General features: G+C 44.7%; 3 protein-coding genes across 4 annotated transcripts in view; 2 read left to right on the top strand and 1 right to left on the bottom strand.

Moving 5' to 3' along the window:
• The window catches only part of HSF5 (heat shock transcription factor 5), a 26,790-nt gene extending 4,478 nt beyond the window's left edge, over positions 1 to 22,312 (top strand). Inside the window, exons 3-6 of the mRNA XM_003642380.6 lie at positions 6,910 to 7,007; positions 11,999 to 12,523; positions 16,634 to 16,799; positions 20,662 to 22,312. Of these exons, the coding sequence (XP_003642428.3) occupies positions 6,910 to 7,007; positions 11,999 to 12,523; positions 16,634 to 16,799; positions 20,662 to 20,729 (857 nt within the window). The 3' untranslated portion in view covers positions 20,730 to 22,312. The remainder of the gene's footprint in view (positions 1 to 6,909; positions 7,008 to 11,998; positions 12,524 to 16,633; positions 16,800 to 20,661) is intronic.
• Positions 17,787 to 24,390, bottom strand: LOC112530078 (translation initiation factor IF-2-like). Its single transcript, XM_040650134.1, has 3 exons — positions 24,319 to 24,390; positions 22,930 to 24,034; positions 17,787 to 22,284 (listed from the first exon to the last, which is right to left on the bottom strand). The coding sequence occupies exons 1-3, from the start codon at positions 24,388 to 24,390 to the stop codon at positions 22,262 to 22,264; spliced, it is 1,200 nt and encodes a 399-aa protein (XP_040506068.1). The 3' UTR covers positions 17,787 to 22,261.
• The window catches only part of RNF43 (ring finger protein 43), a 56,806-nt gene continuing 55,261 nt past the window's right edge, over positions 23,540 to 25,084 (top strand). Inside the window, exons 1-2 of one of the 2 annotated variants that reach the window (XM_003642379.6) lie at positions 23,540 to 23,646; positions 23,764 to 25,084. In XM_003642379.6, the coding sequence (XP_003642427.4) occupies positions 24,848 to 25,084 (237 nt within the window). In that variant the 5' untranslated portion in view covers positions 23,540 to 23,646; positions 23,764 to 24,847. The other variant, XM_025142103.3, reaches the window with a different exon arrangement.

Below are 25,084 nucleotides of genomic sequence, written 5' to 3'. Positions count from 1 at the left end.
CCATTTCAAACAATAGCCATTAGTTTCCGTTACATACTTCTTGTCAAGGAGGGATTCTGAGGAATTATGCAAATCCTGTGGACACTTGTAAAGATTTAAGAAACAGGGAACTTATTGCCATATGTTCCTTGCCCTGTGGTGCTTTACAAAGATCACTGGCAACGAGTGCTTTCATTACAAGCTGCAAGTTACTACATCTCCTCCCAGGAGCAGGGTGAGCCGAGAATACCAGCTTAAGATGGGACATGGTCCCTTCTTGTTTCTATCTGGGTATGGATCATCTGGAGTTCTAGATGTCTCTATCTCCACTACCCCTCCAGACCTCTTCTGTAGTCAAGGAAAGGAACTGGGCAGCAGTGGGGTGTGATTCACAGAGCTTTTAGGCTTTGTTAAGAGGTGCTACCAAGACATGAGTGATATCACTCTATTTTGCAGTATTGGCTGTGGAGGGGTTGAGGGTGACTAGCTTGGATTTAAACCAGTGTATGTTGATCCCTGGAACTGGGTGACACCATTCTCTTTCACTGAAGTTCTAAAAGTTTGAAGAAGAAATCAGTTATGCTGTTGAAAAAACTTTTTTCTCCTTTGAAACACCATGGGAAAAGTACAGGCAGAATCTTTTTGAGGGGGAGAGGGGGGTGGGAAGCATGATAAAGGCATACCAAATTTTGCAAGGTGTAATAATTAAGGTGTAATTCAAATAGAGAACATTATGGAGGCTGAGGCTTTTGGAATTTCAGTGAACTCTTTAGTAGTTTTGAGGAGAAAGGTTTGCCATTTCATTAGGCAGTATTAAAAATCTTTTCACTGCCACTTTGGACAGTGTTTTTACTGTTGATTCTGTGTACCTCTTCATCTCTCTGCTAGCCTTTATTCTGTATATTACAGCATACCGAATGCTGAAAGCTTATTTTTTCATATGTATACATGAAAAAAGTCTGCTTTCCTTCATCTTGAGAGCACAAAACCAAGATTAGCTTACTTGGAAGGTGATAGTTCATCTTAAAGTATATATTTCATACAAGAAGGGGCTAAAGAATGCATGCTCACTCTTGGAGCTAAGTCTTTTCATTTCATATTTAATGAACATAATGTTTTTGAAGTCCTGTTAAATTAAGTCAGTGTTGGGCTTTGTGAAAAGATTTATCTCTGTGTATGTTCAAACAATTTGTTTGTTAACTTAAGCAACGAAAAGATTTCCTTGTTTTTTTTTTCATTATGATTCTTATTGAGAAGGCACTAAAACAGGAGATGTTCGTCTGGATTTTTTGCTACTATTAGAGCATAGTTTTAAGGATTTATTTTTGTGACTTCAGCTTTCTACAAAACCTTTGATAATTGTGGGATTGCATCAAAGGAGTGTGGTGAAGTTTGATTACCATAGAATACCCTAATAATGGAAAGTAGGTTAAGGAGACCATGTGAGAAATATTAGTTATTGATGCCACCTGGTACTGCAGGTCCAGTCGTGCCTTTTGAATACATCTGTGGCTGTAGAGCTCGTTTACATGTGATAACCTTTTGTGAGTGACAGCTTAGGAGTAGTTATGTTATTCTGAATGATACGACCTCTGTAAGGATAAATCTTTTTCTCTGTAGAGCTTAAAATTCACATATGTTTTGGTCAAAAGGGGCTTCTTAAAATAAATAAGCAACTGAAAACACAGTATCTGTTTTAACACAGCCTAAATAGCACCACATTTTCCCTTGAGAAAAGCAGACTGGATGCATTAGTAATGCACTTGTAAAACTAGTAGTAGGATTTATCTTGCCTAAGATTCATCTGAATGTATAATATTCACTTGTATATGCCTGGGCTTGTCATCTAGATTACACATATAGTCAGTAGAGAGAAACAGGCACCTCCCAGATGTTGAGTCATTCCAGCTTTCTTAGATATATACTGCTGGAAGACAATTTCTTTCTGGTGAGTCTGTTTCTTCATGAACTGTATAGAGAGCACAGACAACTAGTTTTGGAAACTGGTAGAGTATGAAGTGGCAATGCAATCCATCCTACTTAAATATCTAAGACAGTTCCCATTTTCTTTTAAGGAAAAGACCTTGGATGTCATCCTCATTCTCCTCATTCTATAATTTGTAAAGGATCAGAGCTTGCACAGCTGTTGTGTGCAGGCCCATCCCAGTGTGCTCACTGATTTGGCAGGAACAGTCACAGGTGCTCTCCATAATTTCCTGACCCAACTGCATGATGAGTAATTAGCTTCCCTTAGGCATAGCTTAGGGACATGACATGATAAGGACACTCTGAAAGGGTGGTCCTCAGCGTTCTTCCTTAGTGTTTCACGTGTAGGTTGTGCTCAAGTGGAATGGAAAAAGCTGGAGAGTGTCAGTCTCATCTCCTTTGGCTAACACAGGATCCCAGAATCATAGGGTTTGGAAGGGACCTCTGAAGATTATTCAGGCCAACCCCTTGCCAAATAGTTCCCCACAGCAGGTTGCTCAAGAAAACATCCAGATGAGTTTTGAATATCTCCAAGGAAGGAGGCTCCTCCACCTCCCTGGGCAGCCTGTTAAGGGCTCTGGCACCCCGGAAGTTCTCCCTCAAGTTCAGATGGAACTTCCCACATTCCAGTTTGTGCATTTTGTCTCTTGTCCTGTTGCTGCACACTACTGAAAAGAGCCTGGCCCCAACCACTTGGCACCTGCTCTTTAGATATTGATAAGTACTGATCAGATTCCCCCTCAGCTTTCTGTTCTCCACGTGAACAGCCCCAGGGCTCTCAGACTTTCCTCATAAGGGAGATGCTCCAGGCCCTGACCATCTTTGTGGCCCTCCACTGGGCTCTCTGCAGCAGTTCCCTGTCTGCCTTGAACTGAGGAGCCCAGAACTGGACCCAGAGCAGAGGAGAGGATCTCCTCCCTGCCACGCTGTGTGCAGTGCACCTCAGGATGCCATTGGTTTTCATGGCCAGGAGGGCACACCACTGGCTCATGTCAGCCTGTAGGCCACCTATTGATGTCTGTTGCTCCCTTGAGTATCTAGAGATGATGTATGTTCTCCTCCAATTTCTGGCAGATCTTTGAAGACATTACTGTGATTACCCAAGACTGTATCAACCCTGTCATTAGCTTGCAAGCTAGGTTAGTGCCGTGCTGTGCTTAGCATGAAGGTGGGACCATTTCCAAGAGACTGTTGGGATGTGGCTGTTATGACCAGGAAGAGTAAGAGATTTTAATGGTATTAGCAGAGTCTATGCCCAAGAATGGATCTGGATGCATTTAATTTACTGATATAACTGTAGCCTTTATGCCTTCAGTGAAGGCATAAATTATTGATTTGTACTTGTCTATGGAAACATTGTGAGCATGTAAAATAATATTATCTCAAGAGCAGAGAGAGGTATGTAAGAGTTTCCTTTTCGTCATAATGGTTTCTAATTTGCTCAATGAAATGCCTCACAATTTACGTAGGACATTTTTGTAATTTCTTGTGTTTCTCTGTAATCTGTTTTTTATTCTTGGACAAAAGATTGAGACTTGATCTATTGAAGAGACTGTGTTACTTATTTATTGGTGACTTGTGAAATAAATGTTTGCATGGGATTCCTTGTAACCCTTTAAAACTTTTGCTGTTTATTTTCCAAAAGCTGGATGTTACATCATTTTCCATATTGTGCATCTATCTCTATTCCCCTCCCTGCACCATTCGTGATTCTAAACACTTCTGGTGCATTCCCCTTGGCTGCATTTTCCCTTGGGCTGCAGAGTCCCACTTGGCTGTTTGCTCAGGGAAGTGTTTGGTGCATCCTCCACACTGCCCTCCCTGTGCTCTTTTCCAGCTCTCTTATTTTCTTATTGAGATGGAGAGTCCAAAAAGACACACAGCAGTGAAAGTGTGAGTAAATCGTAGGTTCATGCAGTCAGTAATAATCTTCCTTTCTATCTGCAGTTCACAGCAATGTCTATTTCATTAGTGGCTTTGGGAGTCTTTTCGACAGCTTCTGAGTGTGAAGCTGATGTTTTCCTGAAGCTATGTACTGTAACACCAACATCCAGCTCCTGATTATTGACGGACAGTGAAGAACCTATCATTTTCTACATGAAATTAGTTTACTTTTCTGAAGTACAGAGCTTTATCGGGTAGGTGGTGGCTTTGGGAGACTTCACAGAGGTTTTTTTTTCCATGTCCGCATGGCTCTGCTCTTTTCTGCCATGAAAAAAGTTGATGTTATTAGCAACCATCACATGAACACAACTGCCATTATGTCTGCTCATTTACCTACTGCAGGTCTCTCCAGATGACAGCAAAGAGTGACTTCTCTTGAAAATAAAGTATTTTTTCTGACTCATTCTCATTACATATTCACCAGTGTCAACTAATTCCCTATTCTGTTTTCTTTTATTTTTTCTCATTCAGCTGTCGGGATTTATGACTTGTATTTTCTTTTAATATTTTTATTAGTGTGCTTCTAAATAATTTCCTTTAAGTTCTTTGTGACCTGTCTGAATATAGATATATATGTTCAGTATGCTTGAAATACAGTCATTTGGCATCCGTGCAAGGATATTCACAATGCATTGTTCAGCCTTCCCTTGCTCTGTGAGCTGTTTTTCATTGCTCTCCACTTGTCCTGAGGGTTTTATCTCTGGGTTGGTTATGGTCCCACTGCCAGCAATTCCATTTGTGTAAGCTGGTGTTCATATTCTGCACGTTGTATCCTGTAGACTATGAGAAATTTTCCATCTCTGGCCTTTATGGGCAACAGTATGTCTGTTCTTTGACAGAAACCGAATCTCTTCTGAGGTTGATCATCTTATTCCATTTTATTTAAAAAGGCTGTATCTCTTTCTTAATGTATTCAATAAATATTTATTCCATAAGATATCACTTATCCTTGTCTCTTTAATATTCAGATGAGAGCTGCGTTCGCTGTCAGTATCTCATAGCAGACTGTGCTTTCTCCAGTAATTTCTTCTGGGTATGACTAGATTAACTGTGCCTTGGACAATAGAGCTCAGAAATTCATTCTCTGCAGTTAATGTAGGACAAAAGCATGTGAGTGAAGCAGGTAAGCTTGTTGAATCTTGATTCCATTTGAAGGCGTGAAGCACACTGAGTGAACTGACACCTTCACCTTTGATAACCCCACTTGTCAGTAAATACTTTCTTCAGCATTTTTACAAAGTTGTTTGGATGTGTGATGAATCTCCTTTTGTGACTGTGGGTGGTAATGGTGCTTATGTAGGATTGTTCTCTGTCTTATGGTGGATTTGTTTCTGAAGTGACTTCAGTTGTGTATGCCATGATAGTGCACACACACTGCTGTTGCTGTTGGGTCAGGCACTGCCACTGTCGGTGAGCTGCCAAAAATACATCCTTGTGAGTGCAAACCATTCTGTCTGTCTGACAGTTCTCCCATTCAGAATCTGTCACCAATCTCTCTGTTCTGCACAGCTTTGTGTTCCTCACTTTGACTTACAAACACAGCAGTGTGTTTGATTAACAAGTTGCTTTTGCTCTAAGTACTGTGAGAAGTACTGTCATCTATCTTGTACTGTTTTGTAGAAGATAATCTTCACTTGGTGTTTAGCTTATGTAGTACTACACAAGCATTTCTTCCCTTCACATCCTTCCTCTTTTTTCATTAGAAAATAATGTCTTTATAAGATGTGTTTGATTCTCCTTAGAATTGCTTTAGTAGGCTAGAAGGAACTTCTCTGCCATTTCTGTCTTGCCTTGCTTTTACAGAAGTCCTTCAGAAGCTGTTCTGATGTTTCTCTTGGGTTTGTTAACATAGTTTGGAGATTCCCGTGAGTGAAATATTACCAAACCAGGTTTTGTTTTGGTTTTTGGCAATATCCAGAGCAGGGATATGTCCACAGGTCATAGAATCATAGAATCGCTAAGGTTGGAAAAGACCCACCGGATCATCCAGTCCAACCATTCACCCATCACCAATGGTTCTCATTAAACCATGTCCCTCAACACAACATCCAAACGTTCCTTGAACACTTTGAGGGTCAGTGACTCCACCACCTCTCTGGGCAGCCCATTCCAGTGCCTGACCACCCTTTCAGAGAAGGTCATAGGATGTTCTCCTGAAAGAGGTCTGAATTTGATCATAGAGTTGCTCAGAATGAGCCTCTGAAGTTACAAATCGTAAGCACATACCATGCTTGCTTAGTAGGCTGTCCACTGGCTCTTTCTTTGTTGTTTTCCCCTGTTTGTTGCTGTAAACTGCACAAAAATCTCACCAGGCCACATTAAAAAGGGCAGTAAGAATAGGTGTTCTAAAAAAATCACATTTGGTTATTGTAACATCTGTCTTAGGTGAAATCCCATGTAAATTTACAGCATGGCAAGTAAACTTTATCTTTTTGCCACCTCCAGCTATCCTTATTAGTCTCTGTTACTATCATTGAACTGAATACGATACCATCAAGCATTTATTTTTCTCAGAATGATGGCAGATTTTAGAGGTTATCCATCATTCAAGCAAGGCCTATACTTTTAATTTAAGTATTTCTGCATGTCACCAAAAATGATACCTGCAGAACAATGCCTCATATACAAAGATGCTGTTTAGAATGAAATGACTCTTTAATTCCAGTATGTATGCATGAACATGCATGTTTTTCTTGTGCGAATCCCCTTTCTGTGTTATGCTGTGATAGAAGAAGTCAAGCAGCTTAGCAAAAGAGGTAATAACAGCATGCCAAAATTGTGATTCTAAAGTTTGTAAGTGTGTGTATGTCAACTTTACAACATAACAAATATTTTTCAGATGCAGAAATCGGCCGTAAAATCATTTGGGATATTATCCAGTTCTGGAATTTAGTTAGTTCACTGTGTGATTATTGAGCTGTTTAATCAAAGTAAGCAATAGAACTCTGCATGCCAAACACAAATGCTGGAAGTCTGATAACTGTGTTTGAATTCTTGTAGCTGCACTGCCGTGTTGCTCCCCTGCTACTCATATCAGCCCCCTGACTTGCTGTGCGAGTCCTACAGCTCTGACCTACACCCACTGCAGCTTCTTCCAGGTGAGTGCAGCGTGCTGCCATCAGCTGAAAGCAGAGGAGAGCTATATGGATGAGCTCTAGGATTATGGGCTGGAATGAAGGAGGGAAATTTGAAAACTTGAGAAACTTGAGAAAGTTCTACTTGAGAAAGTAAAAGTAATGTGTTTTACAAGGTTTATTTCAGAGAACTACTGAATATTTAGAGAGGTGCTTTTGGTAATACTAGATAGGTTTCAAGGTAGCAGTATAGTGGATCTCCTCTTCAGTGGATTGTTTTCCTCTGTATCATACAGATTCATGCTTGACTTCACCAGAATTTGTTCTAGTTAACAAGTCTGCATTTACCTTTGAAGAATAACTTTACCTAGACAAAATGCAATTCTGTAATATGGTAATACTGGGAAAGAGCTCCTTTTTTGTTTTGTTCTGTTTTTGTGATCCCATACAGCTTTCTGCAATCCATAGCTTCATTGGATGACTGAGGAAAACTGAGATGATTTTTGGAATCAGCCACACCTCAGAGATGTCCTATTAAAATAACCTCAGTATTTTCTGCAGTTGCATTTTCACCCAAATTATATGAAGCACCTCATTTGGAGGAGCTGCCTTATCAACTGCCAACGATTTGAAGCAAAACTGCAAGGCCTTCCTTCTGTATTAGAGCATAATATATATACTCTTTTCTTTTTTCTTTTTGTCACAGAGGCAAGCAAAGCAAGTTAAGCTTTGTATGCTGAAGAAGGGTTTACCTACCCAAACTTGATTATCCAGTTTCTTGCCTTGCAAATATCAACCTTTGTCTTTTATTCATGGCCTTTAAAAAAAAATATATCTTACCCAAGATGTTCATGTTACAGCCAGAATATTGTGTTGGTGTGGGTACATAAATGGTCACTGGCCAATCATGCCACTGGTACTCTCATATTTATTTTGCACACAGTGCATCTTTGTCCTCTGACTTTCAGTTTGAGAGCTGTGGGAGCTTTTTTCAAGCTTGGGCATGGGAATGACTCTGAGTGATGGGAAGTGATGGTCAGATAAATTCTTATCACTGCGTTTGGGATAGCAAACCATTCCAAGAGAGTCATCAGGGCTGTTATTAGGGCTAGATCAATAAATGCACTGTCCAAAGCGTTCAGTGAAAGTGATTAGTTTGAAGAAGCGAGCTCCTGGACAGTGTGCAGAGCCAAAAGAGATTCAGGCTGCTTACTGGTGGATGCTGTGATGATAATACAACTGTAACCAGGGAATCCCAGATCAAAAGCTGTTGATGCATCTGGGCAGAGGATGCTGGAAGGTATTCTTCTGTGTGAACAGCCCAACGGCAATCCCAGATCAGTTCTGTCTGCTCTCCTGAGCAGAGTAACACAAATATCCTGCAGAATAGACCAATAAAACTTCTTAAGTCTTGCTTTAGTGTAGATTGCCTCTCCTGGAACATGCTGATGGGGCAGAGGACTGCAATTTGCCTGTGGTTTCCAATGAGTCATGAAGAATAACCACTTCACCTCTTGTGTGCTCTGGGGAGACACTTCTCCAAACTTCTGCTGAGGGATGTGGCCAGCTGCAATGTTGACCATCCTCCCCTGACTGTGTGCTGTCATCAGGAACCACTTGTACAAATCCTCCAAAGCAGTAGTATATATATTCCAAACGGTCAAAGTTAGTTAACAAGTGACTGGAGCAGTCCAGAATGGTAGAAGAGATGCCATCCACGGGGACCTAATGAGGTTCAAGCAGGCCAGGTGCATCCTCTGGTTCTGTAAGACACTGAGCACACTGGTGGTCAGCAAGTTGATAATCAGCCCTGGTTATTTCGGGTCCAAGACTGTGCTTTGTGGTCTTGGAATTGAAAGTAGGAATTGTTGACCAAGAAAGCTTAAGCCTTGTGCTCGTCCTTACTGATTCTTCCAGAGGGCATCCATTTAACTTTAGGAGAGATTAAGACAGGTACAGCTTATTGGGAATAGGAGGCTACCGCTGGGTATGCAGTAAAGGAGTGGCCCTGACTGCAGTGTGGCACACAGGGATGCAGGTGAAATGTCTGTCTGCCCACAGCTCTCTAGAGAAAGCTTCTGAGAATCAGCACATGAAGAAGCAGGGGATGTGTATGGATATGCCCACACACAACAGCTGATAAGGGTATGTGTTGGCAAGTTTCTGTAATCAGCAGCTTCAGGGATTTGTATTATGCTCCATCACTGTGGCTTGCAAAATTGCGAGCTCAAGTACAGCTTTGTTTTCTTTTTGTTTGGTTTCTCTGGTGGAGTGGGCTGATGGTCAGTGTGATGAAGCAGTATCTTTGGGTGGGAATGAGAGTCTCACAAGAGGAAACCAGCTATCTCCTGCAACAGCTGTTCTGACAGCTCACAACCTTCAGTGCTGAACTTCCCAGCTCTTTTATGACAAAAGAGCGGTGAACTGAGGCTACTTGTTGGATTTTAGTGATATATTTACATATATATATGTATATACCATATATATTTTAAACTAGCAGCCCTGCTATTTGATTGCTGCTGTTAGTGTTTTACTAAGCCATCAATATTTCCCTGTGGAGCTGGAGCATGTGTTAGTTGGCAATAGAAGCAATAAATATGGGAGAACAAATTGGAGAATAAACTTCCCTGACTTTAAAGCAGTGCTAAGTAGTTTGCATTTGTTTGTAATAAGAATGATAATCATCCATGTTATTTCAAGTTGAAATTGAACCTGAAGCACTTGTGAATGGCTGCCCAGGATCCAAGTCGGGTTGGTTTAGTCCAAGCAGTTACCTACGAGGCACAGTTGTGCTTTACTTCCTCGGTACACTACATAATCTTATGATAAGTGAAATGCCTATCTTCCCTTTCACCTCTTTTGCTAAATCAGCCCTTTCTTCTTCTTCAGCTCCAATGACAAGCAATCTTGAGAGACTTAAGAGTCTTTAGCCAAGCAATCTTTAGAGTCCTGACTTCTCAAACTTTATCACTTTGCTTTGCTTCACTGCTGCCTCCCTCTCAGTCTTGTCTGTCATGTATTTTCTAGGTAAATTAAAAAGATTTATGCTGTGTCCTGTATGTGGGCATTTTCTCCTACTGGAAATGCATACTAGATCCTGCAGCACACCTAAGAAGATGGTTATGTGTTCTAACAGCTTCAAGCTGAGCTCCACAAGGAAGAGGCAGAAGTTGCATTGTGCTGGTTGGTTGGTTGGTTGCTTGCTTGCTTTTTTTTGGTACGGTTTTCCTTTTGCCAGTGGTGATCTCATGCACGGGCAGTTGACTTGTTTACCCAGATCTTCCTTAAAATCCTGCTACTTAAGACAGTAAATAAACAGTGCAATAAATAAACAAGAAACATCTTGTATTAATACTTTAAAAAGTACAACTGGAAAAAAAAAACATGAAAGTAACTAAGTTCAAACTCACGTCTTAAAAATATTAAGGTGGCTTGCCTCTAATGAAAAGATTTTGCTTAACCTAAATTTCTCAGGCTCAAGGTTTTATCTCTTTTCTTTTTCTCCCTAAAATTGTATTGTTGTCTGCAGACGAGCACAACTACATAAGTCAGCTATAGGACTTCATATACCCAGAAGAAGGGATCTTGATATTCTCTCATCTGTTTGTGGTATTTCCTTCGAGGACTTCTGATGTTCGTGCTACTGAGAGACCAGATGCTTCAATGACTTTTGATCTGCTGTGACTTTCCTAATCCTGTGGCTTCCTGTTCTCTAATATATTCATCTTTTGAAATAGCTTTTTTCAATGGCCCTTACCTCAGCTAGAATGTTTGAGGAAAATCAGCTCTGAGGACTAATCCTTCCTACTAGATCTCTTCCAAAGAAAGATTGTATTTTAAAAGTACTTGAGTTTTGTTCAAAGTCATTATATCACTTATTTATCAGGAGATATTACCCTTCCATTATTCTTTAAATCTGATCAACCTCCAGAAGAAATAGCAGTACAGGCACAGGCTGTTAAAATGTGATTTGTCATTTCCTTTGGGTAGCAATAGCTGCTTTTGGAACTCTTCACTGCCTTCTTTCTGCTTTGAAAGTTCTTTGATTTACATGAATTCTGCTAAAAAATAATCACTGTGTTGCTTGCTGTGTCCTGTCATTCCAGTGAAGTCTTTCAGTAGCGTTCAGACCAGTCCTGTGGTGGTGAAGGCAGCCTCTGTATGTTGTCCAAGAGGTGTTTCCAGCCTGAAGATCTGTAGGGCTACGTATGGATTTATGTAGACTTTGAGTCACACATCTGTGAGACGCACTGATATGGGAGAGGTATCTGGGTCAGAGGCTGTGACAGATGGGAAGATTCTATGGTATTTTGTTTTCATAGGTATCTGGAGTCCCTTTCATTTTGGGACAGGAGTGTCCTTGGAAATCACTCATTGTGTGGATGTGTATATGAACAGAAGAAGGAAAAGATGTTATCAGTATGTAACTGTGGGCTCCTCATGTTGAGTTGTTCCTGTGCACATTTACAGCTTACGTACTTTTTTCTCTTGCTTAAAAATCTTGTGGTTTATGTTATTTTTGTATGTACCAGGATTGCTTGAGCTTTAGAGGAACTGATGTCAGGTACATGCGCTCTGTCCTTTTCTATCACAAATGTTGCATGTGAAAGGATTGGTTCTAGTGTGACCCCACAGATCCTACTAAGACTAGAAGTTTCTGATTTGAAAGCTTGGATATATGTCCACTGGCAATGCAAAGGGTGCACAGACCATGCATCTGAAAGAGTACTCGGGTGTTGTTAAGTTGCCTTCCTTTCTCTCCAGAACAGATGGCAGACAGAAGAAAGTGAGCTTGCTGTGAGTGAGGTGGTTAATGAAAACTAAGCCAAATCAGTAGCCTTTCTTTGATTAAACCTGCTGATCTAACTGCAAATAACAAACAAGCTTTTGTGTTCCTGAATTTACAAACTCTTCTGTTGATTGCTCGGGTTCATTTACAGAACATGCAGAACCAGTGCACGTCCTGTCATTGTATTTTTTGGAAAGAAACATTCACTGCATTTTGTTTCTCCCAGAGTCCTCCAGTGCAGTCGCCGTATGCGGTTGAGTTCCTGCCCTCTACCTGGCCATACCATACCTCTGATGAAAGCAAGAAGACAGAAGTAAATCTTGAAGCTGTGTTTCAGATTGTTGATGAAATGCGTTCGTCGCCTAAAGTTGGAACAGTGAAAGTGGAGCCTGTGGAGAACCAGTGGTCAAGCCCTCAGTTCAACAGAGGTCAACCACTGTTAGCTGATACTGAGAACGACGATCCACCTTCAGATGAAGAAGGCCGGCTGGAACCTCTCACCCCTGTGGTGTCAGACGTTACGTCATTTGTGGTGGGAGATCAAGAGGTAGCTTGTTCTCTGTCACAGCCTTCGGAATACTTTTACGCTCTCCACACCACTGCATCTGTAGAATGTGCTGCTGCTCAGATAGTGAGAGAACCTGTGGCCACGCAGGAAGCACGAGGAAAACTGAGAGAAGAGCCAGACCACCTCCCAGCTCAGTTCTCAGCCATGATTGTTCGGGAAGTGCAGTCGTTGAGTCCACAGAAGGTAAGTGATGAAGATAAAACAGCCTGTGTTTTGAGATAACTCTGTTCAGTAGTAATGCCGGGTTTTGGTCTGATAGCTTTAATTTTTTTGCATTCTTAAGAACCAAAGAGTTCTTTAATTAGGATTTTAATGGATAGCGAAGAATCTGTTTGGTAAAGCATGATTTAAAAAAAAAAATCTATTATTTTAAAAAGGCAGTGGAAAAGTATCCCTTGTTGATGACACGTTGGCTTTGATGATGTCCAAAACTTGGCCTATGGTGGCCAACTTATGCCACTCAGTTGCAAGGGAAAAATGCATAGTGTGGCTGTATTGACAGTGATGAAGTGGAAGCTTTTTTGAGTTATAATGTACTTCCTCACGTAGGAAAGAGTACTTCCTTGTGTTGTGCTCATTGCTCATTAGAGAGTTTCCATTCATTATATGAATTGTTGACCACAGTTTAAACGTTTTCAGCTTTGGCATCTTTGGAACAGCATTTTTAGAAGTGTACTTTTCCTTTGTGAAAGATTTTGGGAGTTTGTGGTCCTCACTCTCTTGTTAAGAATGGAGGAATGGAACAGGTTGTCCAGAGAGGTGGTACCCCATCCTTGGAGAAGTCCTAGCTCAGGCTGGATGGGGCACTGAGCACATTGTCAAGCCGTGGGTGTCCCTGTTTGCTGCAGGGAAGTTGGACTAGATGCTTTTAAAGGTCCCTTCCAACTCAAACAATTTTATGATTCCATGAATTCAGTGCATGAGCCATGGCTTTGTTTGGAGGAGGAAGATGCTATGGTTTTGAGACCCCCTTATGTGTGTCCTGCGTGAGAATCCTGGTGCTGGCCAGTCTGTTTCTCTGGAAGTTAACTAGTTCAATAGCTGGGGATTATTCTGCCCTGAAGAGGAAATTGGGCACTACAGGCCTTTTGTTTGACAGCTTTGCTCTTTTTGTTAGGGGTATTCTACTTCTCACTTGTCTCCCCTTGCCAAACTGGAGGCAGCCTTAACCTGTCCCCACAGCTGCCTCTCATCCAGTGGTATTTCCAGAGCCTGGGATCATGGCAGGTGCAGAACTCTCCAAAGTAGGTTCCTATGCTTGTACATCCATTAGGCTCTTACATTATTTGCTGTCTTCCTTATCCCGAAATCTGGAAGGCTTCCAGCTCTCAGTAGCACAGTGTCATGGAATTCAGAGCAAGCTTATGGTAAAATACTGCCCAGGCAGGTAAGGCTGTTTTATTCCTCTTTGTAGCAGCAGAGGAGGAGCAAATTCCTCTGGTGCTAATAAACCAACATCAGAACAGCTCCGCTGGGTCAGATCAAAGCCTGATTGCCGGTGTCAGGCCTCAAGACAATAGCTGTAACCTGATGCTCGAGGAAGAGCAAGAACAACGCCTGCAACTAGAACAGGGCACTGCTCCTTGTATTTCCAGTGGGAGGACTTGGGATGTTGAGTTTCTCTTGCCTTGGCTGAAGTCAGCCCTTGAAACCACGTGAATTGTAGCGCTGGCCAAACAGATTCTTTGCTCACTGTGTACTGATGAAGAGCTTCATCAGTCACCTCCAGCCACTTTCTCCATGCAGTTGTGATTTCAGATGTCTGTCGCAGCCTCCCCAGCAGTCTGCTCTCCAGACTCCCTCTGGTAGTGTCCTGTGCATGACAGCTGCTCTGTGGATCTCTGAGTTTGCTTTCAGCCTCTTCTGTTTCTATTATTTCTAAAATGAAGAGACCGTGGCTGCACGCCACATTGAAGCTGCAGGAAAACGATGGATTTTTACAGTGATGCAAAGGTGTTTGATATTTTGTTCTCTATTTCTTCCACAATATTTCCTATCATGTAATTAGTTTTGGGACAGCTGTTGTGTCTTGAACTGTCCTCTCCATAGAAAGGTGTTCACCTGCTTTGTTCTGCTTCCTGGCTTAAAAAACAGCAAATTAAAGAGCAATTCTTTGCCTGAAAGGTCTTAGTACATTCAACAGTCCGGGCTCAGCACTGTCATCTTCGCCTCAGTGAATTCCTGTCCTTGTCTTTTACACATTTTGGCCTCAAATGGGCATATTTTTATCCACTCTTACTCATAAGAAATGTTTTCTTTCCTTCTTAAAGTGGAAATGCAGCACATCCACAGTGCCTGATCAAGGGGAATGTGCCTCCTGTGTTGTTGTCTCCTCGGTAGTATCCCTGCCTGAAGGCTGAAACTGCTGCTTGCTTCGGGGAAGGTTAATCCAGCAAACCCCATTTGTGTGAGACCAAGGCTGATTTTAGTAACGTTTCTCATCATTGTTCCAGCTGGGCACCAGAGTCATGTAACCACTGAGGCACAGCAGGGTTTTTTTTTTTTGGTGAACAATTTGGCATTTTTTCAATAACTGAAGTGAAAAGGCAAAACTTTCACATCTGTCAGCTTTGGTAGCTTTGTTTGATTCTCTGCCAAGCAGCATTTGGGACGGAACTGCAGCGGTGCTGGGCCCAAGTGAGGAGTCTGTCTGCAGATGTGGCAAAGCCATAATCAGAAGCACATTCACTTAAAAAATAAAAGAAATGAAGGGAACTTTGGAACCAGATTTATGTGGGCTAGCCTGATGCTGTTAGGATGGAAATCGTATTATTGCCACTTTCACAAAAGATTATTAAAAGAGTTGGTGGGTAAGATCCTACATAGACAGTAGAAAAGGGAATGCTGCATACTCCTTTCCCGAGAAGGTTTTGTTATGTAGAACTCAGTGGGAATGGAAAGGTTCAAATCATCATGTGAAGAAGTGTTACCACGCAATTGCTGATGTCTGTACCTCTCCGTGACCTGCCACCCTTCCCTGTTTGTAAGAGTCCATCTCAAGACTTAACTCACATTCTGTCTGGTGAAGATAATGAACTACAGACCTCCTTCCTTCTCTTTGCTTTTACACTTAAGGAGAAGCTGTGGTTCTGATGTCAGACAGAAAGGCACAGCCATCCAGATGGTTTTCCTATTAGCTAATTAATACTACTAATGCAGTACATATAGACAACGCATTTCAAAGAGCAAATACTGCCGTGAAGTGACTGAACATCCAGCAATTCCAGGGGCTTGCTGGGGGAGCTCTCTCTCCCTGGGTGTTTCAGATGCTATATTTGCACAGGCCTTTTTGAAAATTAAGGTACAGCTTCAACAGAATCTGTCTATATTTCTGTTAATCTGCATACACGTTGCCTTTTGTCTATTTAACGCCGAGCAATGGCAGACTCAAGAGGGAGAGAGTGATTTCTGGCACTACTGATGTCTTATTACTGCATGTGATGACCTTCTGCCCTCTGCTAACTCACACATACCAGTTTTCAGACACTTTTTTTTGCCTTCATAGAAGGAAACACAGCAGGCTCTGAACAATCTCTCATCTTATGATGTTGATTGATAGGATATTTGCAGAACAGCTCAGTGCTCTAGAACTGATGATAGTCAGAACATCTTTCTGTCTGAAGGTAAATTCCAGGTGCTTAATTGTGCTTATTTTTACTTCCTTATTGGGACAGAATCATAGCTTGGTTGCTTGGCTTTTTTCCCCTTTTTTTTAACCTACAGATTTTGCCACATTGTTAGAGAAATGCTCAAGTTCATGAAATGGTTGCCTGCAAAATACATATGGAGCAGCAGCAGAGGGCTCCAAAAAGCAAGCAACAACATTATAATGCAATGTCTTACCAATTTGATGGGGTGGGGTGAGATTTCCAGCCAGAAGGGCACCGCTCACCTGCGTAGTTTTGCATCACACGGCTCTGTGTGGTTGTCTGAGGTACACCTGTCATTAGCAATGCAGCTCTTGGTACCAACAAGTGCACCTTGGTTTCTTCTGCTTCGCTTCTCATGCCCGGTGTGGTGACTGAGGACGAAGCTGACACTGTGAGTACGTGTACTCTTTATGTTTTGGCTTTCTGACTTCATGTTTTGCTTAATATGACATTATGTAAAAGCTTGGCTTTGGACCTGGCAACCTTAACTCTGAGCTAAAAATGCTTATACAATCCATACAGGTACTGTTCAGCACTTGGTAGATGTCCTTTTGGAGTGGAGATAAGTATTTATTTGTTCTGCTGACGTGATTGAAAGAAAACATTGAGTCATCTTTGCTTTTTTTGCTGTGTTTTGTTTCAGGTGGATACTAGTGTTAAATGTCCACTCCTAAGGTCAGAGACAGAAGAGGTAGGATGCCTCACTTCAGGAACTGGGACTGTGAAGAAATCTATAGAAAACGCTGTTTCATCTGTAAAAACCAGAAACAGAGAGAAAAAAAACAGTTCACAGGAGTGTAAGTCCCCGGGTAAGAAGAGATTCTATTGGTTTTTTTTTTAGAGATTAGCAAGACAGCTGCTCTGAAACTAGCCATTACAGAAAGGGGAAATCAGACCAGGTTAGCTCTTGTCTGCAATGTATTTCTTCATACTTTCAGTTAAAATACTGCTTCTGTACAACCTCTTAGTGTACTTGCTGATACACTTCTTGAGATACACCAATTACTCATGTGGGAAAGAGTATAAATTATGAGTAAATGAAACCTGCTGTTCTGGGGTTTGTGTGAGAAACAGAGATGTCACAATATTGAGATGAAGCCCATAGATATGTGTGCTGGAGCGTGACAGTGCCACAGGGAAGGATTGAGTTATGAAATGACAACTGATGTGGCAGGGGAAAAAAACCACACACATAAAAAAACTCCCAAAAGCCAACGAAGTCATGAAGTGCAGAAGTTGACAAAAAATTGTGTTCTGGAGTGCTGATGTGTCTGCTGACATACATGAGAGAAACAAGTAGGAGATCATCTGAGGCCAAACGGTTCATCAGATCTAACAACCAAAGGAAAACCTCAATATCCTCACAACAGAGAGACATGAGAGGACACCGAGTGCAGTTCAGATCCATTCTGGAGGAAAAGTTGGTGTGGCTTCCAGGTGTTGCAGGAAACCATTTCCCTCACAGCTGATCATCGAAGAACAGGTCGTAGGGTTTGAAGAGCTGTTCCTCACTTCAAAGGGTACTTTCCAGGTCCCAGTTACGCTAGTTAATAATTCAGCTCACATGCCCATCAGTTTCAAATGTGTAAGTGAGTAATAATGTTGTTTTATCTGGAAGCTATAAAATAAAGAAATCAATGAATTGGATGTCATCTTGAACTTTTGTTTAAAATGTAGAACTGAGAGTTCTGGTCCACTTACTTCCTGATAACATGGACAGTAGGTATGCTTCTCAGTTTTTGTATCTTATTATATTTATAATATATATTATATATTGTATATATTGTAATTATATATTGTACTTATATACTATACTTTATTACAAAGATTAAGAAGAACAAATTTACTTAACAGTTGTGAAGTTGCAGCAACATTTTGCAAAGCGTTTTGGAAAGCATTTCTGTGGGATTGTTCTACAGAAATGAAACACTGCTATCCTAATTGGATAATTAGCAATGATTAGCATAGTAGCACTCTGGGAAACTTAACAGTCATCCGGGTGTGCATGTCCACTGTTGTACCTTTTAGGGTTGGTAGGTTAGAGGATAGAGACAGCACACGTGAACCAAGCATGATCAGGGTCAAGTTGTCCCAAAATAAATAGGGCACATGATAATGGCTCTGAAGTGCTTTGCGGTGCCCATCTCCTGCAGTCCAATTGCAAGCCTGGAGGAGATGTGTTTAAGTGTGAGCTGACTTCTGTTAGCTTCTGCATTTGTCTGTCTGTACCTCCTTTCTTCTGTGCGTCTTTGGATTCATCCTCTTCCTTAACCTTTCTAAGCTAAAATTGGGTGCAGTGACCATTCCCAACTGTTTCTTCACAACATGTCTGTATGGGAGCTGTGAGGTCATGGCCTGAACCAGTGGTTGAGGACCTGGGGAAGGGGCACAGCCAGCCCTGGGAGCACAGGTGGGCCACCCCTCCCTACCTCATTTAAGGGCTGGCAGGTACAGAACATACAGAACAGACTCTTGTTCCATCTGTTTCAGTAGGTTTGTGACACTGTTCCCTTGTCTTTGCTGTGTGGTGACACCAAGTTCAAGGTATCACATGGTGGGAGCCAACGTAGTGGAGTAGGAATGTCTGTCAAACAGGGGTGAAGATGAAGAGTGTCTCTTGTCCAGTGTCCTGTCTCCAAAAACATATTTAGTATTTTTGTGCTATTAAGTAAAAAAAGACCTCAGTGAACTTTTCTTCCATCAAATTCTCTAGTCACTTCTCAAAGCCATGCAAGCTTTAGTGTTCTTTGAAAGTGAAGGTAGTTAACACAGGGTAATTACATAGTGGTTGAAGTACCCTGTTCTTTTTTTGTTTCAAAATATTTGTTTACATGTTTCAAGCATATCCTTACTCTCATATGCTAATTGTCTTTGCACCTCGAAATCTAACAGCAGGACCTCATCTCCTTTGTTAAGAGCAGAACTGCTTTTGAGCTCTCCTTCAGAGAGTCAGAAGCTACAGCACATACATCACCTGAATGGGCTGTGTCAGCTGTTCCCTTCCTACTCTTTCTTGAGTGTTGGTGTGGTTCACACCTTTCAGGGACCACATTTTTCAGCCCCCTGGCTTGCTCTTAGCACATGGCTATAAAGGTGCTGATGGTGGGTCTCCTTGTATTGACTGCTTGCTAGTTCGGCTCATCTATACAATCTGGGTTTTGGGATAGGTTTGTCAGCTCAGCTTGGAATAAATTTGTCTGCAGCATCTATACCTGCAACAGGTGTCCTTCTGGCCTTCACAAATGACTGACAGAGACTGATAGAAACTGCGTCCCCTCCTATTTTCTATGCGTTGCACTCCACAGTTAGGCTCATCTAGTGACCCTGTAGTGGAGCTAGTGTCTGTGCTTTGTGCTTCCTCTTCTAAGAGAGCACATGAGAAGGCTCAGATTCTCACTAGAGAGGTTTTTGTTTGCAGCCTTTTTTTCTGGAAATAGTGGTCTCAGAACGGAGCAGGTGGGGTTGCTTCTGAATTGAAGCATTCTGATGCATTTAGGGAAAAGCTCTCTTCCTCTATGGCTATTTTTATTACTATAATAATTATTATTATTGCTGAGTTATCTGATCCTGTTCTTCATATAGTCTGGCAACCTCCTCCTTTTTTTTTCTTGCACAGGAGCACAGACATAACACTGAGATAACACTGGCTCTGATGACTCCATCACTGTTGTGCTGCAAGGTGCCCTAGACATTTACCACCAGCCTTGCCACTACAGCTGTGCCATTATGCATTCCCTCTTACGCACTGCAGATAGATTTATAAGTGCGGTTGCTAAGGGCAAATCATCATTCAGCAAAGGTCTCCCATGCTATCACGTGTTCATCTGAATGATTTCCTGCACCTTCCAGAGAAAAATAATCTTACCACTCATCCAGCACTCCTAGTAAGACAAGGTGAAATCCCACACAGAGGTGTTAGGAGTTTGTGCAGGGCCAGGCCTGGCCCAGGGGCACTGCAGCATATCCTGGGCTGGAGCAGGATGAAGTGAAGGTGCTCTCAGGAGTCTGAACTGCAGCTTCTTGCTCCAGCTCAGCTGCCACTACTTTGGTTTCATTATCTATTCAGTGAAGGACTCTCACATCCCCTGTGCTGTCAGTCTGCTGTTTTGGATGAGTGGTTCTTAGATGTTGTTTCTTAAGTGATTTGGAGTTGTGTTGTTACCAGCTGCCTCACTTCTCCATCCACGTGGCTCTTCAGGCTTTGTTCTCAGCAGCCTGCTTTGGAGGAAGCACAGAGCTGCTGCCTTTCCCACAGGTTCTTCATAGCACATAAGAACAACAGGGCTGGAATTCTTTTCCTAAGATGTGAATGCATCTGTTATGAGATTGAAGTTCACAAGGGTAGTGGTCCTGTTGTGACTTCATGCTGGTGTTCACTTCCTTGAGCTGTAAGGTGATGAGTTTTGTCTTTGGTTTGGCTGTACATTGGAAATGTTTCCATTTTGCCATGGCATGAATGGGCACGTAAACCACTTTCATTTTTCTCTTTGTTTGTTTTACACTTAAAGTTTTGCAAGATGAGAACAATTCCTGTTCCTATAGACCTCAAATGCTGTGGTTGCAGCCTCTCAGGCCACGTTCCACATTACCTGCTAGAATTACAATCCCTACGTATGACGCTGAGCAAAACACGCAGACTGATATTTACTCATTATTTCCTTTTCTTCCTAGATCTCCATCTGCTGGTGGATGTAGCCTGCAAGCAGGAGCACTTTCCAAAGGAAGAAATAAGAGAGTGAGAAGTGGGTGACAAGTATGTGAAAACGTGCAGCAGCTGCCAGCTGGGTTCTCTTGTCAGACTCAGGCAGTGCAGTGCACACAACAGCGCTTTGGATCGTTTCAGCTGTTGAAAAAAGCCAACACCGACAAAAAAGGCACTGTTTTTTAACAACTTTCACTCTGGGATATTGGTCACCCCGTGGTTTTTTTACACCTCTCTCACGACGTTTTCTAGCTGACAAGTTACAAAGCATCTAGTGGTCAGAACTTTTTATATGAGGTAATGATTAGCTGCTCATCTTCTCAGACGTGGAAAGTCTGAACTCCCTGTAAACTGGAACAACCTTGAGAGCTTCGTCTGAACCTTTCTCGCTGGGAAACAAGTTGTTTTTAGTGCTGTGCTCAGAATCTTTCTGTTGGACATTGCTGGAAGCCACAGCACACCCTGCGCCGTTCGGTGCTCTCACCATCTTTGCTTGAAGTCACACTGTGACCCTGTAATGGGAATTGTGTATGAAACAAAAGCGCAGGGAAGTCACAAGATTCCAGGTCTGAATGGGTCAGGGGTTCAGGAGAGCTGCTGTAGTTAAGATGAGCTAATTTTCTGAGTGATTACCCAGGAAATGCTCTTCCTTCCTAAAGCAGCGCTCTGTTCGGCAGTGTGTCCCTTCCAGTGGGTATCCATTACATACAACAGCTGCTCATCTCTTACACTGATGGAGAAGTCTTCTGTTTTAGTAAATTCTTTTTGGTTCTTATGCTCCCTGCAATGGTAAGTTATGTGTTGCTTTAGGACTTTAACAGGTCTTAGATACATTCTTATTAAATATGAGTGTATTTATATTGATAGTAGATTTTAAGTTTGGAATAGCTGCGTGTTTGTATTTATGTTAAAATACCGTTTGAAGGATAAAGGGGGCACAGACTGTATTTATATTGTCAGGGAAATATACATGAAAGAGTGCTTAGAACATAAATTCAGCTGGTTCATCCATGTTCGTATTCTTTAAGAATTAATTAGAGCCAGTCCTGAACAAAACACACACGAGAGAAGCAGAGAGAAGCGGCCAAGACCACCCCAGCTATACCCTGCAGGACCTCATGCAGCCTCCGACCGTGGGCAGGATGTCCCCAGTGAGTGCTGAGTGGTGGGATGAGCCGAGGCAAAGCCTTTAATTATTCTCCAGCCATCCAAATAGAATCTGAGGATGCTTTTAGGTCAAGGCTGGCGGGAACGTTTCCATGCTCGTTGTCCTCAGATTTGTTCTCCTGTATCTTATATTACATATGTGCAGTACAGCTCCAGTTGGTGTGAATAGTGAAGGGTGAGGTGGATACATCCAAGTCCCGCTTCCCAAATGGATTCCATCACTTTCCTCATGGATTCAGGGTGTAAGGAGATGGAGTTCAAAGGACTTCAGACTGCAGCTGCTACCTCTTTAATTCACACACAGCACAAAGGGAACTTCTCAGCTTACCTTTCTGACTCCTGTTTGCCCCCAGAAGACTTGGCACTGTAAGTTAATGCGAGGATGCTCTTCTATAGTCCTGCTCAAACAGCGTGGCTGCAGCAATCTGCAATGAATTAAACTTTGAAACTGAACTGTGGTCTTTTCTGCGTGTGTTCCGAGTTACCAAGGACATATCATCGTGGTCGGAACAAATCCTTCGTGTTTCACAGAATCTTAGGATCATTCAGGTTGGAAAAGACCTCTGAGATCCCCGAGTCCACCTCATCCCACCGTGTCCCCTCAGTGCCACATCCCCACGGCTCTGGAACACCTCCAGGGGCAGTGACCCCTCACCTCCCTGGCAGCTGTGCCACCGCAGCACCGCTTTTCCTGCTATCCCGATTTCCATTACAGATACCCCGGTTTCCTTAGTTCCCACTGCCACCTTTAGCAGCAGACACTCATCGCCCCAACAGACCCGCTCTTATTTCTAGAAGTGAACCTGTTCCTCTTTGCATAACCCACGAATTTCTGTGGAGCTCCCCCAGAGGTGGCTCAGGCACAATTTAGGAGCCCCTCATTCATCTGTTTGCTTTCTCTGATGCCCCTTTCCGTGAGCAGCGTTGTGCTCCGCGCACAGCTGAGCGCCGGGCATTGTTCCCGGTCACCTCGCAGCGCTCTCCTCGAGCACCACTCCACCGCGGCCGCTTCACCCACCCAGTCGCAGCCCTGCTCCGAGGTTACGGCTCTGACCTGCAGCATTATTCACCTCTCAGCGATGTCAGAGCCGAATAACAGCTGAATTCCAGACCTCTGACATCAGCCCGACCCGAACCCTCCGCAGCAGCGGCAGCTGGACGAGGGCTCCCGGACGGCAGCGAGCGGGAGGGCCGCGGCCGAAGGGCAGAGCCGACGGAGGGCCCGGGGGAACCGCGGCGGTGCGGAGCGGCGCTCAGCCCGGACCCCGCGGAGCGGCGGGAGGGGGCGCCCGGGAGCGGGGCCGGGCCGGGCGGGGCGGGGCGGGCGCTCGGCTCCGCTCCACCCTCACTTTGTGTCAGCAGGTAGCAGCCCGCAGCCCCGCCGGGCAGCTCCGACGGCCGCGGCGCTCCTCCGCCCTCCGCTCCCGCAGGCGCTGCCCCGGAGGAGCTCCCCCGCGGGATCCGTTCGCCTCCCGATGATGCCCGAACGGCCCGGCCGGGCTCCCCGCGGCACCGCGGCCGATGCTTCGGGCTCTGCCGCCCCCCGCGCGTAGAGCCGCCGTGCGGGACTCCCTCGGAAGGGCTCCGGCGCCGCTCCGTCCCCAGCGCTGCCCGCACGCGGAGCGCTCCGCCCCGAAGCCGCACCGCGCACCTCCGCGCACCTCCGCCTCGCGCCGCCCCGTCGTGCAAAGATCTCCGCTTTGAACGACGCTCCGCGCTCTGTAGGGAAGGAAGAGAAGATCGCGAGCACGCGGCATCGGGCGCGCCGTGTGCTTCACCCGCTGGAAGTAACTCTGGGGGGTGCTGGGGATCCCTGTGCGGTGCAGCAGCGCTGTGCCGTTCCGTGCCGTGCCGTGCTATACCGCGCTGCCCAACAGGTTTGCAGATGATTCTTTCTTTTTCAGTCCCTTCTGAGCGCGGTCCCTCCCGTCCCGGCGGCGCGTCCCGTGTCGGCCCTCCAGGTGCGGAGGGCGCGTTGCTGTGACCCCTGGGCAGACCATGGGATTTGCCGCTGTGCTGCACGGGGCCTTCGGTTGGGACCGTGTTGGACGCGCTGCTCCCGGAACTCGCGGCGTGAGAGCAACAGGAGACGCTGCGGCGCTGCGCTCCGTACCTGCACCGCTCCGCGCTTAAGGGCTGACACAGTTCGGGGCCTTTTCGGACGTTTCCCGGCAGCTATGGCGGGGAGCTTCGTGCTGTGACCGTCTCGGGACCCGCAGCCGGAGTTGGACTGAGCCGGGAGTGCGGGGGGAGAGCCCGAGCTGCTCTGAATGAAGCATTTCTGGTGCGATGAGGATGGATGGGATTGCCCCGCGTTGGATGCGGACGGCACAGTAGCAAACTTTTCTTTCTGCCGCAAACTCAAGAAGCACCCCCTGCACGGCTCTTAGGAAGGATTCCAATAATCACAGGCGGCGTTCAGCGTGTGGAGCTCCGGCACGTGCTGGGAGGTGCCGTGCCGGTGTGGCCCAGAGATGGGCGCGTTGGGCCCAGCGGGACCGACAGAGGAGGCACGGGGGCAGCGCGCCCATGCAGAGCCCTCCCCGCTCCCCACGCTGCGCGGCTGAGCTCTGGGACCCCCCGTGCACCTGAACTGCCCCCTGCTTGCCACCTGCTCGGCCTTTTCCGCCGCTCTCCCCGGATTTACCTGCCGCAGGACTGACTGGAAACTTAGGATTCTTTTTCGGAAACTTCGGATTATTTTATTATTATTATAGATAGATATACATATATTTGTTCAAAGTATGCTCCCGAGCTCCCAGCGGCCTCCGAGCACGTGGCACCGAGGAAGAGAAGCGGCGATGGCACAGAGCCGGGCGGCCGTGCAGTGAGCAGTCGGCTCCAAACTTCCCCCCACCCCCCCCTGCGTGTTCCCCACACCTCCTGTGCCCCCCGCACCCCCCGGAGCCCCGCGGCTGGGAGCAGGGCGAGGGCGCAGCGCGTCCCCAGCGGTATGCGTGGCCCGGGCACGCGGCCGCAGCTGGGAGCATGAGCGGTGGCCCCCAGCTGCAGCTGGTGGTCCTCTGGCCTTGGCTGCTGATGGCTTCCCTGCAGGCAGGGCTCGGCCGCACCGGGCCGGCGCTGGCGGCGGCCGTGGAGTCAGAGCGGACGGTGGTGCAGAAGGCCATCATCAGGGTGATCCCGCTGAAGGTGGAGCCCATCGTGCTGGAGGGGGAGTTCGCCAGTGTGGCCGAGGTCACTCCCGCCGAGGGAAAGCTGCTCCAG

This window comes from Gallus gallus, chromosome 19 (assembly GCF_016699485.2).
Source record: "Gallus gallus isolate bGalGal1 chromosome 19, bGalGal1.mat.broiler.GRCg7b, whole genome shotgun sequence".
NCBI lineage: Eukaryota > Metazoa > Chordata > Aves > Galliformes > Phasianidae > Gallus > Gallus gallus.
The sequence above is the reverse complement of the archived record's forward strand: the minus strand, read 5'-3'. Positions and strand labels throughout refer to the sequence as shown.

Coding starts and splice junctions, on each gene's coding strand:
- LOC112530078 (XM_040650134.1), bottom strand. CDS start 24,390: ATGGGCGCGCTGCCCCCGTGCCTCCTCTGTCGGTCCCGCTGGGCCCAA. Junction 24,035..24,318: donor CCCATCTCTGGGCCACACCG/GCACGGCACCTC, acceptor TCCCCGCCATAG/CTGCCGGGAAACGTCCGAAA. Junction 22,285..22,929: donor GGCTCTGACATCGCTGAGAG/GTGAATAATGCT, acceptor AATTCATTGCAG/ATTGCTGCAGCCACGCTGTT.